The following is a 16,209-nucleotide window of genomic DNA, read 5'->3' as shown; positions in this document are numbered from 1 at the left end:
AAATTTGTCCTTTTTTATTGAAAAAGCAAAAATACCAAATTGAAAGTATAAAAATTCTTTCTTGAAAATTCAATTTTCCTTTTTAAAAAATCATTTTTTGACTTAAAAATTCAGCTATTTGATTGAAAGTTAAACTAATTTTTTCAAAATCGTCTTTTTGGCTAGAGACTTATTCTTATATGTTGAAAGTTCTGTTTTTTTATTTAAAATTTATCAATATTGTTAAAAATTCTGCTTTCTGGATTGAAAATTGTCTTTTTTTTAAATGTTTTTTTTTTCTGATTTGAAAGTCCATTGTTTTATAAAACATTCAATTTTTTAGTTTAGAAACTTTAATATTTTGTTAAAAATTCATCTTTCAGGGCAGAAAAGTCATCTTTCTTGGTGGAAAATGAACTTATTTGATGAAAATTGAACTGTTTTCTAACAATTTTGTTTTCATGTATTGAAAATAAAAAAATAAAAAAAAAATTTTCTTTGAAAATTCGACCATTTGATTGATAATTCATCTTTCTATGGTGAAGATTCGTCTATTTGGTTATAAATTCAGGGTGGCCGCTGGAACGGGAGCCCTGGAAAACCTGGAAATGACAGTGAATTAATTTTTTGACCGGGAATTTTATAAAATTTTTAGAATAAAAATTTTGTTCAACTTTGATTTCAACCATTTTTAAATCATTTCCTAAATTGAGGTTTTTATAAATTATTACATCATTTAGTTTAGAATGCTTAATTCGAAAATCTTTCACTTTAAACATTTTCCATTAGAGATTTTTAATTTTTAAGCATGTATTTTAATTTGAAGAATTTTTAAATGCAATTCTAAAGGTTAAAAAAATGAAAAATTAGAATTTTTAAAAATCGAAGATTTTTTTACAAAAAAACTGGATGGCTTCCGGATCGAGAAACAACCGGGAGTTTTACGAACTTTCAGAAGAAAAATCTGCCCAAGTTCGATTTTAACAGTTTTTTAAATAATTAAAGTGCAGTTTCGAACATTTAAACAATTACAAATTTAAAGTATTTGAAGTTGAAGATTTTTGATGAAAAAAAGTTTTATTTTACCAACTGTAAATATAAATAAATTATTTTAAAACTGGATCTGTACTCTAAACAGAAATCTGAACAATAATTAATTTGACCAAACAATTCTAGATCCGTTCAAAATTTGAGAATTTCCAGATTGTAACTGTTTCAATTCAAAAGTCTTGATAAGAATTGAAATTAATATATAATTTATTCCGATAATTTTATTTTTAAATGAAAATTTTCATGATTTATCAATAATATATTTTTAATTCAGAGTTTCAGGTATTCCTTTATATTATTTTTGTTTATTAAATTTAATAAATAAATGTATTGATATATTATTTATATTGATTTTTTCAGGTATTAAAAAATGTAAACGTGTATTTTACTATTTTCAACTTAATAATAAATCCATAATAATATAGTCATAATTAAAGATTTTTATTAAATTAAAAATATTTTTTGAATGCAAATTATTTGATTTTTAACCCATTTAAATTGAAATTTCTTAATGTAGAAAAAGAATAGGTATTTAGTAGAAGTTTTGAAAAGGTTCAAAATTAATTAAAAACTTGAAATTATTTCAAGTAATTTAAACTAAGTGTGTTAACATTTTTTCAGAACTTTTAAATATATTTTAAAATTAATCGATATTTTTCTACAATTTTTGAAAATCCAGAAAATTTTTAAAATCTTCCATATTCTTCTTTGATCATTTTTTAAATCTCTTAAAATCTTCCTAAACTTTTTGTTACAATAATTTCTCAAAGTGAAAAATCATTTTAATTTTTCCTAAGAATCTTTAAAAAAAATTTATTCTTGTGTAGTCTTTCACAATTCTTAAAAAAATAATAAATCTTTTGTTTGTAATATGCAAAAATCTAAATTTTATTTTAAATTCGGCTGTAAGTATTTCCAATTATTTCAAGTTCTAAATTTAATTCGAATCTTTTTAAAACTTCTAAATACCTCTTAATATTACTCTAATATTTTTATAAATAATAAATGTTCTATTGTTATTTATAAATTCAAATTTAATTTTTTTCAAATTTGCAGGATTTTCTAAAAGTTATAGAAAAATTCAATTCATTTTGAAATATATTTAAAAGTTCTGACCGCAAATTCAAAAATTGTATTGAATTTGGAAAAATTTAAAACCACTTCTAGATTTTTCAAGATTTTAAAATAAAAATTTTAAGCTTTGATGCCTAGACTATTTAAAATAAAAATAATTCAACTTTTAATTTACGAACTTTTAAATTAAAAAAAATTATTTTTCCATTTTTAATGATAGCTTAAAATTACTTAAAATAATATAATTTTGAAAATTTTTAAAGTTCATTGCTTGATTTTTTAATTTAGATTATTGAACATGTTAAGGTGGATTTATATAAACTGTTCAATTTAAAAGTGTTAGTACCTTCCAGTTTACAATTTTTTGAATTGAAAACTTTTAAACTTCAATTTTAAAAGTTTGGAATTTAAGGGTTCCACTTTGAATGCTTTAGCTTGTTGTTTATTGTTTTTTACTTTATATGAAAAAATGTTTAGAATATAGTTTGATTTTTTAAATTTCATTGGCCGTGAAAAATGTTTGCGAACTGGGAAAAAAACGGGAAATGGCCGGGAATTGTTTTCTTTGATTAAAATGGCCACTCTGATAAATTCAACTATTTTGTTAAAGTCACCATTTTCTGTTTGGTTAAAAAAAACTTTAGAAAAAATTAAATTCTTTCCCAAAGAAATTCTTCTTTTTGGGTTGAAAATTTTACAATTTGGTTAAATCTTTAACTATTTTTTGGAAAATTCGTATTTTTTACTGGAGAGTTATTCTATTTGGTTGTTTAAGCAGATGTTTGGTTGCAATTTTTCTTTAAAAATTCTTTTTTTTGATTTGAAAATTCAATATATTTCGATTTGAAATGCTATTAACCCTTAAATGACACACCTCCAAAAAAAAAACGTAGCTGACACTTGGGGTCTTTTGGACCCCAGAGTTTTTAAACTATTGTAAAAATTTTATTTTTTGATAATTTTGTTAAACATTTTTTGGGGTATTCTTTAACGTCTCTTCTAAAGAATAAATCGGTATATTAACTTCAATTTTATTTTTAACACTTTGAAAAACAATGAAAAATTAATGGAATTTACAAATATTTATATTCATTCAAAAATGGTCTCGGGTCTAATGGACCCCCAGTGTCATTTAAGGATTATTATAAAGAGTTTCGTATAGGATTTAATATGATATCTACATTTATTTGATTTTAAAGATTTTATAAACCTAAAATCCGTTTAAAAAAAATGCAAAAATCGGTTGATTTTCATTCAGGTGAAGATGATGGAGCGACACATGACGAGGAAGAACTTTTGGCTGTTCAGCATGAGACTGGATCGCGGACAACAGTCATTGTCAAACTTAAAGGCGACGTTGACATCATGTTGAGTCCCATGGTTTTAGAATCACTGCAGCGGTTCATCGACGCGATTACTCCCACTTTAGCGAATTTGCACCCTCTCACTATATTAAATCACGTCCATAACGAATGCATTGGAAAGGTCGAGGATGCAAATATCTTGAAGCAGGATCAAAGTTTGTCCTACTGGAGTCAAGTTCAAACGAGCTCGAAGCGATCAACAGCGGAGAGGAATGTCAAAGGCGACAATGGTATTTGTTTCTATAAAAATTGCTAATTCAGGATGGCCACCGGTCCTGGAAGCCGGGTTTTTTAAAGAATATTTTTAGAAGAAAAATCTATTGAGTAACTTGAAATATCGCCAATTTCGTAACAATGCAATTTTAATTTAGGCCGATTTCAATTTAGGTCGATTTCAATTTTTTAAAATTTGAGTTCACTTGTTATTTTTTTACATTATCCACTTTACAATTCGTAATTGTAAGATCCTTAAATTTTTTACATTTTATATTTCAGGTCTTGATTTTCAAGCGTACTTATTTAATTTCAAGAATTTTTAAAAGCAGTTTTGAAGTCTTAAACTACAATTGAAATCGCAGAATTTCTCGAGGGCGAAATATATTGTTGTTTAAAGAAAATTAGGCAATACGTATTTTTCCGATTTGCAAACAGATTTTTTTCTAAAAAGTTATGCGTATTTGAATTTTGTGCTTTGTATTTCCAAAAAAAACTCGGATTTTTTTCTTTAAAAAAAACTTTCAGCCTTATTGAGATATTTATTATTTTCTTTTCGATTCTAATAGCGTTCATCATCTTCTTTCAAAATCCGCCGGGAAATTGAAAAAAGGTTTAAAAGTTTAAAAATGTCAGTGATTTTTTCTGAAAAAATTAAAAATCAATTTTCTCAAAATACCCACCTTTAAATTTTTTATCCATTTTTTTTTTTAATTTTTACTTTGATAATAAAGATATCTTGTTAGTTTGATGTTTTCTAAATAACTTTTGTAGCCAGGAAAATTCTTTTTTTGCTACAAACGAATTTTCTACCTTTTCTTTGAAACAATGATTGATACCAAAAAAATTTTATGATAAAAGTTTGCGCGTCTAAAAAATTTATTGTTTTTTATTAGTAGAAACTTGAAAAAAAAATATTTAGAAAAATAAAAAAGGTAGGGTTTTTAAGAAAATCTTTTTTATTATTTTCTTTAAATTTTGAAAACATAAAAAAAGTATAAGTTCGGGAAAATCCCACCTTTTTTATTCTTCTAAATATTTTTTCAAGTTTCTACTAATAGAAGAAAGACATTTTAAATAAAGTCAACTTTTGTTTTTAATTTTCAGTTCAATTGTTTTTTTTTAATGATCAAAATATTTAAACATTAAAAACATTTAGATTTGACCATTTTAATTTGAAAAGATCAAATTCAGGGTCTGGAAACCGGGATTTTTATATATTTCTAGAAAAAAAAATCTGTCCAGTGACTTGAAATATCACAAATTTCCACAATGTCATAAATTTTACAAATTTAGAAAAAAAATCTGTCTCAATTTTGAGCTTTGTTAATTATGAAATTATACAGTTTACAATGCGTAATTCGAAAATCTTTCACTTCTAAATTTTCCGTTTTAGATTCAAAATTTTTAAGCATACATTTTTCATTTGAATAAATTTAAAAGCAGTTTTAACGACTTAACGAATTAAAAATTTCTCCAAATAGGAAATAAAATATATATTTTTGCAGATTTGGAATAAAAAATTTAGAAGCGTTTTAAGAATTATAAAAGGCTTCAAAAGAATGAAAAACATTTTTTTAAGATTCCTAAGAAAATTTAAAATTAGTTTTTATTTTGAAAAATTAATTTTAAGAGAATATTTAACAAGATTTAAAAATATTTTCAAAATTGTCAAAAATGAGCGGAAGATTTTAGAGAAATATTTTTTCTTTTGCAAGATTTGAACAAAAAATTTAGGAAGAATTCAAATAATTTTAAAAGAAGCTTAGAAGTTCTGAAACAAATTTCAAAAATAAGTAACAATTTGCATAAATGTAAAACTTGTAGATTTTTCAAAATTTTGAAATAAAATTCTGAAGCTTTTTAAGGATTTTTAAACTATTTCAAATAAAAATAGTTTAAATTTTAATTTAAGAAGTATTTGATTTATAAAAAAATGTAATCTTTTTTTAAAAATATTTCTAGCCTAAAATTGCTTAAAATGATTTTCAGCTCAGTTGTTATTACTTTCAATGAAAGAATTTTTAGATTTAGAGTTCGATTTTTTCAATTTCATTAACCGTAAAAAGTGTTTGTAAGCAGGGAAAACTCCGAGAAATTTTTTATTTCTCTAAAACGAACACTCTTTTAATTCTAAAATCATTTGATCTAATAAATTTATATTTCAGGTCTTCATTTTTAAGCGTACATTTTCAATTGAAAAAAAATTAAAATCATTTTAATCCGGAAATTTTGAAGAAAAAAAACGTTTAAAGATGATTAACTGTAAATATAAATTATTTAATAATTTTTAAAACTGAACTGTAGTTGGAGAGATAAAAAGTTGAAGTTGAAAATTGAATTTTTTATTTTAAATCGTTAAAATTTCAGCTTGCTAAATTTGAACTTTGAGCCTAAAATTTCAATTTTTTCAATAACATATTATGAATCTGTAAGTAAAAGTGTTGAATTTTTATGTATAGATAAGAATAAAAAAATTTATTACTTTGAGATAATTTAAAATTAAAATAATTCAACATAATCGATTTATATGAAACTAACTGTGGAATTTCACAATTCTAATTTTAAATTAACGGAAAAAAATTTTGGTCTTGAATTTTTTTTCGAATTAGAAGAGATTATATTTATTTTTATTAACATTTTTATTAAGTTTGAAATGAGGAAATTTTAGTTTTTAATTTTTGTTGAATTTACAGCGACACATTTTATATTTTAAAGATTTTATTGATTTTGAAAGAAGGAAATTTTGGTTTTCAGTATTTTATGAATTGGAAGAAGGATAAATTTGAAGGTTTCGTGAATTGACCAGTTGAAAAGGTTTCAACGCTTCCATTTTATACTTTTAAATTATTAAACTTTTTAATAAGAAATTTATAAATTAAAAAAATCTTTTAAGTAAACTGTGTAATGGCCGAGAATTTTTTCCTCGATTAAAATGGCCATTCTGGAAATTTTATTTTGATTTTATCCTAATTTTTAAATCGAATGAATGGATTGTGATTTCAGGTAAAATTGCTTTGCAGACGAGTGTTTACGAAGAAAGTATTACTACCCAAATACAGGGCAGCATTACATTGCCAAAGGTAAAAAGAAACAACTTTATTATCTTAACAGTTTTTGGTAATTGTCTTCAAAAATCCATTCGGAAAAAATTTTATTGGAAAATCAGTAGAGGCTTATAATGATTTTTCTGTAATGTATTTCCTATCATTTTTTTCAGAATTATTTTTAATTTATTAAATAGAAAGCGATTATTGGATAATTATTGGAATAAATAATAGGCAGAAATTTCAGAAATTAATGCAAAAAGTAGACAAACTAAGCTAAAATCTACCAATTTCCTCGATATATTTTAATTCGCTTTAAATTTAATTGAAATCAATGGAAATTCTATAGATAAACTTTGAAATTTCTTGACGACTCTGGATATATATTTTCAATCTTTAGAAAATTTTCAAATCTGTTAACATCTGTTTAAATTCCTTTTGAAATCTTTGAAATAGTTAGAAATCTGATTTAAATCCCGTGACAATTCAATAAATTAAATTCATTGCCTAAAGTTCTCTACAAATATTTTTTTAAAAATTAGTTTAAAAATTTCTTGAAATTTTAACTGTTTTGTTGAAAATGTTGTTGCTGTTGATTTATTATTTATTTGAACTAAAAATTTAACTAATATTTCAGCTTAATATCGCATAATTTTAGTTAAAAAATCAATTTTTTTTAAAGATTCACCATTTTAGTTTGAAATTCATTTTTCTGGTTTAAAATTCAATAATTCCAGTTAAAGATTTACAATTTTAGTTGAAAATTCATCACATTGTTTGAAAATGTAACTATTTTTTTTTAAGTTCTTTTTGTTGAAAGTTATTTCTTTTAGACAAGTAACTTTTTTAACTGGAAATTTAACTTATTTTATATTTCTTAATCAAAGTTAATTTTTCTTGTTTAAACATTAAACTATTTTAATTAAAGATTCATTGTTTTAGTTAGAAATCATCTTTTTTGTTTAAAATTCGACTATTCCAGTTGAAGATTGATAATTTTAGTTGAAAATAAATCACTTAGGTTGAAAATTTATTTTTAAGCTAAAAATGTAACTATTTCATTTTCTTTTTAAATTCTTTTTAAGTTGAAAATTGAACTATTTGGTTGAATATTTGTCTTTTCAATTGAAAATTCAAGCAGTTCGTTAAAAATTTGTATTTTTCGATAGAAAATCAATCTTATTATTTGAAAATTCATCTTTTTAGTTGAAAATTCGAGTATTTCAGTTAAATATTAATCTTTTTTGTTTAAAATTAAACTATTCCAGTTGAAGATTTATTGTTTTAGTTGAGAATAAATCAGTTAGGTTGAAAATTAATTCCTTTAACTAAAAATTTGAATGTCCATTTTGGTTTGGAAATTGATCTTTTTTGTTCGAAACTGAACAATTTAGATGCAAACTCGTGTTTTTTTAAATAAAAATTCAACGCTTTCTTTGAAAATCTGCTTATTTTGCTTGAAGGTTAATTTTCTTTCAATTAATTTTTTTTTTAATTGAAAATTTAACTATTATTCCAGTTGAATATTCCATAGTTTTTTTAAAAATCCATCTCTTTGGTTGAAAATTCATTTGTTTGACTACAAATTTAATTTTTATTTAATTTCTGGTTGAAAACAAGTATTTTTAAGTTGAAAATTTGTCTTTTTTGGTATGATTTATTCTTCTTGGTTGAAAATTCATCTTTTTGGTAACAAAATTAAATTATTCTAGTTAAAGATACATCATTTCATTTAAAAATTCATCTTTCTGGTTTAAAATTCAACAATTCCAGTTAAAGATTTATATTTTAGTTTGAAATTTATCACATTGTTTCAGAATGTAACTCTTTTTTTAAAGTTCTTTTTGTTGAAAGTTATTTTTGTTAGGAAAGTGCCTTTTTAACTGGAACTTTAACTTATTCTAATTGAAAATTCCATCATTTTCATTAATTTAACTCATTTTATATTTCTTAATCAAAATTAAATTTTCTTGTTTAAAAATTCAACTATTGCAGTTGAAGATTTATCCTTTTAGTTGAAAATAAATTAGTTAGCTTAAAAATTAAGTTTTAAACTAAAAACGTAACTATTTCATTTTCTGTTTAAATTCTTTTTGAGTTTAAAATGTAACTATTTGGTTGAATATTTTTCTTTTTAATTGAAAATTCAAGCAGTTCATTAAAAATTTTATTTTTCTATAGAAAATCAATCTTATTATTTAAAAATTCGTCATTTTAGTTGAAAATTCATTTTTTGTTTGTTTAAAACTAAATTATTCCAGTTGAAGATTTATTGTTTTAGTTGAGAATAAATCAGTTAGGTTGAAAATTAATTCCTTTAACTAAAAATTTGAATGTCCATTTTGGTTTGGAAATTGATCTTTTTTGTTCGAAACTGAACAATTTAGATGCAAATTCGTCTTTTTTAAAATGAAAATTCAACAATTTCTTTGAAAATCCGCTTATTTTGTTTGCAGTTAATTTTTTTTTGTAGAAAATTATCTTTTTCTTTGAAGGTTAATTTTTTTTTAATTAATTTTTTTTCTAATTGAAAATGTAACTATTATTCCAGTTGAATATTCCGTAGTTTTCTTAAAAATCCATCTCTTTGGTTGAAAATTCATTTGTTGACTAAAAATTTAATTTTTATTTAATTTCTGGTTGAAAACAAGTATTTTTAAGTTGAAAATTTGTCTTTTTTGGTATGATTTATTCTTCGTGGTTGAAAAGTCACCTGTTGGAAAAAAATTATTCTAGTTAAAGATTCATCATTTCATTTAAAAATTCATCTTCTTGGTTGAACATTAATTTTCTTTACTTAAAATTTGATTATTTAAGTTTTTTTAAAATAATTTATTTATTTTAGGTTAAAATTATTCTATTTTTAGTTCAAAATTCAACTATTTCTTTGAAGATTGTTAAGTTAATTTTTTTTGGTAGAAAATTATCTTTTTCTTTGAAGGTTAATTTTTTTTCATTTTTTTTTAAAATTGAAAATGTAACTATTATTCCAGTTGAATATTCCATATTATTCTTAAAAATTCATATCTTTGGTTGAAAATTCATTTTTTTGACTAAAAATTTACTTTTTATTCATTTTTTTGTTGGAAAAAAAATTTTTAAGTTGAACATAAGTCTTTTTTTGTATGAATTATTCCTCTTTGTTGAAAATGCACCTTTTTTGACAAAAATTCAATTATTCTAGTTCAAGATTCATCATTTAATTAAAAAATTCATCTTTCTGGTTTAAAATTCAACTATTCCAGTTAAATATTTATAATTTTATTTGCAAATTCATCATTTAGTATAAAAATGTAAGTATTTTTTTTAACGTTAGTTTTTTATATGGAAAGTTATTTTTTTAACTGAAAATTTGAGTTATTTTAATAAAGTATTCCATAGTTGTAGTTCAAAATTCATCTTTTTGGTTGAACATTAATTTTCTTAACTTAAAATATGATTGTCTAAGTTTTTGTTAATACTTTATTTATTTTCGGTTAAAAATGACTATATTTTTAATTCAAAAATCAACTATCTGGTTGAAAATTTCTCTTCTTTAATTAAAAGAGAATTAATTTTTGTTTAAAATTGTTATTTTTTGGTTAAAAATAAATTTTCTTTAATTAAATACTCATCTTTTTGGCTGGGAATTCAAGTGTTTCATTCATTATTTTAGTTGAATATTCATCTTTTTTCTTTAAATTTAACTTGTGCAGTTGAAGATTCATAATTTTATTTTAAAATTCATAAATTTGGTTGAAAATTGAACTTTTTTGTTGAAAATCCGTTTTTTTGTTGTTCAAAATTTATTTTTCCAAATGAACGTTTAACTATTCTATTTTTGGTAAAGAAAATTGATATTTTTTAGTTGAAAATTTAAGTATTTGTTTCAAAATAAATTTATTTGGCAATGTTTTGCTCTGTTGTGTTAAAGGATATTTAGAATGAACGTCAGAATTTAAAATAAATGTTTGCGTCTTGCAGAAAATCTTAACCGTGAAAAACTGGGAACTCGAAATCCCAAGAAAAGTAAATAAATGAAACATTCGTTTGAATCCGAAAATTACGTTTTCACGATGGTGTCTGTCTGTCTGTCCGTCCGGATGTCCGGCTGTCCGTCCGTCTGTAAACACGATAACTCTCGAAAAAATGAACGAATCAAATTCATCTTTCGCACACTTTTTTTAGGTCCTAAAAGAAAGGACGAGTTCGTGAACCAGCCATTTTTGATAAAAATTCAAAAAGTGAGCGCATTTTGAAAATTTTTGAGACAACTTTTTTCTGAATTTGAAAATTCTATGTACGGATATTTATAGTATTAAAAAGAACAAACAATTCATCCTTATGACTTTTTTCGATAAAAAGAAAATTCTCAGAGTTGTAGCGTTTTCAAAATTTTTTTAATCAACCGAAAATCAAAATTTGAAGCCGAAAAACGCACAATAGGAAAAAAAGTCAAGAGAAGAAAAACATTTCTTTTTCAAAGCCCTACAAGATTATTATAACCAATTTTTGCATTTTCTTTGAAAATGGAAAATTCAAATTTTGATTTAACAAAAAATAATGGAAAATAAAAAATTCCATTTTGTGGAGAAACAATGTAGGATACGAAAAAAGATGAATTAACAAAAATTGTTATCCCAAAAAAGATCTACAATTTCGTTAAGAATCACTTCTTGATACGACGCGTACTTTTTGTTTTATTCGTGAAAAATAAGTTTGAAAAAAAAATAAAATAAAAAAAAATGTGTGGAAAAACGACGAAAGTTACGAGAAAAAAAAATCCAACGAAACCTATAAAGCCTACAGAGCTTTGAGAAACTTAATCTTTGACTATACTTAATTAAGTAGACAATTCAGAATATGAAGACGCATATCAATACTGCCATCCCAGTGGGCACAAAATTTGGCGACGTCTTTACGACATCGTTACGACATCTTTACGACAACTTTACGAAATCCTATGTCAGTGTCGTTCAGGTGTCTTTACGATATCGTAAATAAGTCGTATGATCTGACGATGTCTTTACGATATCGTAAAGACACCGAAACGACACGGACATAGGATGTCGTAAAGTTGTCTTAAAGATGTCGTAACGATGTCGTAAAGACGTCGCCAAATTTTGTGCCCACTGGGATCTAAAAGAGATCTTTTTGATAAAGTTTTTTTCAAGCATTCCAAATGCAAAGAATAAATATCTGAGCGCAAGATTCAACCGTCGCGCGCTCTAGGCGCGCTCAAACTTGCGAGCGAAGCGAGCCACGCGCGTAGCGCGCTATGAGAATGTGCCCGCGAAGCGGGCAAGTTTTTTTCATAAGGGATGCTTTTCAGATTGATGAAAAACTTATAAAAATAATTGCAGATAAATATCACCCTGCTTCAAGCGTCAGTGGTGGAGGAAATAATTTCATTCTCTGCCCTCGACAATATTCGCGATTTGACCTGTGTCTCATTGTTTGCAATTTGCTTCGATGAAGTGACAGCGAGATTTTACCTCGGAAAGCAGGCTCGAGAAGTCGTGCAAACATTCCACAAGCCGGCCGTTTTGCCGAATCAAAAGAAAGTCAACAAAATCACGAAAGCTTTTTTGCCCGGCCACCGAACAGCCGCTGTTGTTGCGGATATTGGGGGCGGCGAAACAGTTTATATCGAGACATCGGAAAAACAGCAGGAAGAGATTATAGTGACATTGAACGTTGGAAAAGTTCACTCTCAATTACGGAGGCTGAGGAACGAATCGTCAATCTTGAAAGACGCTGTGATAACTGCCATACCCGCACACTATTCCAAAGTTTTATTCACCTGTACCAGAATTACATTTCCCTTAAAGTGTGTCGATTATTACCTCCAGCAACCTCTAGATGAAAAGGAAAAACAGAGCGTAAGTAGGAGTCAGTTTCCTTTTATCTCTTTATTTTTTATTTAAAAAATTTTTAGATTTAAAATTCCGTAATTTACTTCTGATCACATTAAAATTGAACTTGGAACAGGACATTTTAGAAAATTTTTATTATTTTTATTATAGGATAGGCAGTTTCCATAAAAAATATAATTTCACCCAGTATAGGGAATTTTTGACATGGAACGGGAATTTTTTAAAAGAATTATCATTCAGATTTAGAGAAAAGTAACTTGAAAGAATGCCTGTTGCGAGTCAGAATTTGTAACAATTCGTAAGTTTTCTATTCTAAATTTCAGACAAAGAAAGTACTTAAAGTAGTTTTTGGAGTAAAAGTAGTATTTCAAAGAAGAAATATTGATGAATTATAATAGAAAATTGTGTTACATTGTTCTTTGGGAAGTCATTTTCCTGTTTTAAGCCTCAAAGAGTACACTGGTGCGAATTCGCACCCGAAGTTTTTTCACTTTTTTGGCATTTACGCAAACACATCTGCAGCGGATTGTATCCACATATATGTTAAATATGTGTGATATATGCTAGTTGTTTATTATATGTTCAATATATTAAATATTAACATTGTAAACAAAGCAGTTAGCACCAGTGTACCGTTTGCGTATGCTGGTTTGGAATGTACCGTTTGAGGGTGAAACTAAAAATGTAACTATTCCAGTAGAAAACCATTCTATGTTTGCTGGAAAATTTCACTTTTTATGTTTAAAATTGAACTGTTTGGTTAAACATTTATATATTTTTTTTTAGAAATTACACTTTTTGTTTTCAAATTTATGTGCTATGTGACAAATTCGCCTTTATTGTAGAAAATTAATCTTTATGGTTGAAAATTCCTCTTTTTGGCACAAATTTCGACTATTCCAGTTGAAGATTCATCATTTTAGTTGAAAATTCATCAGTTTGGTTGAAAATTAATTTCTTTAAATGAGAATTTGAATGTCCGTTTTTAGTTGAAATTTATCTTTTTTTGTTCCAAACTCAACAATTTGGATGAAAATGTATCTTTTTAAATTGAAAATTAAACTATTTTATTGCAAATTCACGTATAAATTTTTTTTCGGTTAAAAATCCAAGTTTTCCAGTTAAATATTTATAATTTTAGTTGAAAATTCGTCTTTTAGAGTGGAAAGAAAATTACTTGGTTGAAAATTAAAGTCTTTTGTTAAAAATCAATTTTTTGTAGTGAAAATTCATCATTTTAATTAAAAATTAATTTCTTTGGTTGAATTACTATCATTACTATTATTACAATTATTTACTTATTATTTATTTATTACAATCACTATTATTTTATTTTATTGAAATTTTTTTTTCTTTGCATGAAAAGGAACTTTTGTGCCAAAAATTGAACTATTTTGTTGAAAATTTATTTCTTTTTTTACTGAATTATTCAATTTTTTGTTAAAAAATTATCTTTTTTTGCTGAAAATTCATTGTTTTTAGCAGAAATTAATATTCTTGGTTGAAAATTCATCTCTTTGGTCAAAAACTCAACTATTCTAGTTAATATATTTGTCTTTTATTTTAAATCTCTTATAATACCTATATTTGGAAATTTTATCCATTTATCCACCGGGAATTTACTTCTGATAAAATTAAAATTGAAGGTTCAAATTATTTCAATTTACTCTGATTAAATCATAATATATTATTTTTCATTATAAGAAAAGCCTTTTGCAAATTTTTTCCTTTGTGAAGTTTTTTTCGCTGAAAATTCACGTATGAAATTCTTATTTTAGGATAAAAATCCAAGTTTTCTAGTTTTTTATTTTAGTTGAAAATTCATCTTTTAAATTGGAAATAAAATTACTTGGTTGAAAATTAATTTCTTTGGTTGAATTACTATTATTATTATAATTATTTACTTTTTATTAATTCAATGTAATCACTATTATTTTATTTTAATGAAAACTTCTTTTTTGTTTGGATGAAAAGGATTTTTTTTTCCTTAAATTGAACTATTTTGTTAGAAATTTGTTTCTTTTTTTGCTTGAAAACTATTATTTAATTTAACTGAAAATTGAACTATTATTCCAGTGTAATAGTAAAAAATTAATCTGTTTGATTGAACAATAATTTTTTTAACCTAATATTTAATTTGTAAGCTTGAATTAACAATTTACCTTTTTTAGTAAAAATTAATTTTTTGTTGTCGTAAATTTAAAAGCTTTGTTGAAAATTCAATCTTTTGGTAAAGATTCATCATTCTACTTGAAAATTGAACTATTTTATTAATACTTTTTTAAAAATTAATTTTCTGCACTGAAAACAAAATATTCTATTTTTCGTTGAAAATAGATATTTTAAACTAAAAACCAAATTAAAACATTTTGCTTCAAAATATTCTAAAATATTTGTAGAATTTTAAAGAAATCGTTTGTTATGTTTAAAAACCTTTTTCAATTTTCTCTCAAAGTTCATTTTTCAAAATAAAAAATTATTAAAAATTTTCTTACGAATATAAGAAAAATCCTTTTTTTTATATCTTGTCAGATCTTCTGAACCTTCTAATTTCTAAAAATTACTCAAATTTTTCCTGCATTCTTTTATTTCCTCTGCAAAATTAAAAAAAAGGCCTTAAAATCTTTCCGATTCTTCTTTGGCTATTTTTGAAATCTTCTAAAATCATTTTAAACAATCTCTTCAAATTAATTTTTTGAAATAAAAAATTATTTCAATTTTTCTTAGGAACCTGAAAAAATATCTTTCATTTTCGTGAAACTTTACAAAATACTTTAAAAAATCTTTACAAGTTTTAATTATTTTTGAATCGTTTCAAAACTATTGAATATCTCTTAAACTTACTCAAATTTTCTTCTAAAATTATGTAATATGGCAAAAATGAAAAATTTTGCTTTAAAACCTTTCACACTTTAAAAAAATTTTTAGGAAATAATTCAAAATATTTTGTGATCTTTTTTCGATTTTGTCTTGAAATTCCTTACAAAACGATCATTTAATAATTTCCCATGTATTTTAAGAACTTTTCTTCACGCCCTGACAAAATTCAGTTTACCTACAAAATTTGTAAATCTTGAAAAGTTAAAATAAAATAGTCTTAAATCTTCTATATTCTTTTAACTTACATTTTCAAATCTTTGAAACTCCAAATTTTTTTTTTAATAAAACAGAAACCATTTCTTCGCATATCTTTCATTATTAAAAAACTGCTAACTCTTTTATTCGGCGTCTTCGGGTATTTTTATACTGGAGCGATAATTAATGGAAATGATTCGATAAAAAAACAGAAAAACACAATTAGAAAAATCCACTGCGTCATTTTCACAATAATTACATAAATAAACCGTTTTCTTGATATTTTTTTAAGAGTTTGTAACGACTCAACATGACAAAAATATATAATAGTCAAAACAACTAAAACAGAGTTACTACTAGCGCCGCCGCATGGCCGTTTTCCAAACATGGGCCATTTTCAACTCTCGGTGACAAGAGGCTGGTTTTAACAAAATAATAAAAAAAATCAAAGAAGATACGAGGGTAGTTCAATAAGTCCTTAGAATGAAGTATAAAAACAATTTTTTTTGGGTAATTTTTTTTTTATTTTTCAACATAATCTCCTTGGAGCTC

General features: G+C 24.4%; 1 protein-coding gene across 1 annotated transcript in view; it reads left to right on the top strand.

The window, feature by feature from the left end:
* The window catches only part of LOC117175918 (transmembrane protein KIAA1109-like), a 178,513-nt gene that overhangs the window by 91,581 nt on the left and 70,723 nt on the right, over positions 1–16,209 (top strand). The window contains exons 13-15 of the mRNA XM_033365766.1: positions 3,362–3,697; positions 6,687–6,763; positions 12,070–12,588. Of these exons, the coding sequence (XP_033221657.1) occupies positions 3,362–3,697; positions 6,687–6,763; positions 12,070–12,588 (932 nt within the window). The remainder of the gene's footprint in view (positions 1–3,361; positions 3,698–6,686; positions 6,764–12,069; positions 12,589–16,209) is intronic.

This window comes from Belonocnema kinseyi, chromosome 7, assembly GCF_010883055.1.
Source record: "Belonocnema kinseyi isolate 2016_QV_RU_SX_M_011 chromosome 7, B_treatae_v1, whole genome shotgun sequence".
Taxonomy (NCBI): Eukaryota; Metazoa; Arthropoda; class Insecta; order Hymenoptera; family Cynipidae; genus Belonocnema; species Belonocnema kinseyi.
The sequence above is the reverse complement of the archived record's forward strand: the minus strand, read 5'-3'. Positions and strand labels throughout refer to the sequence as shown.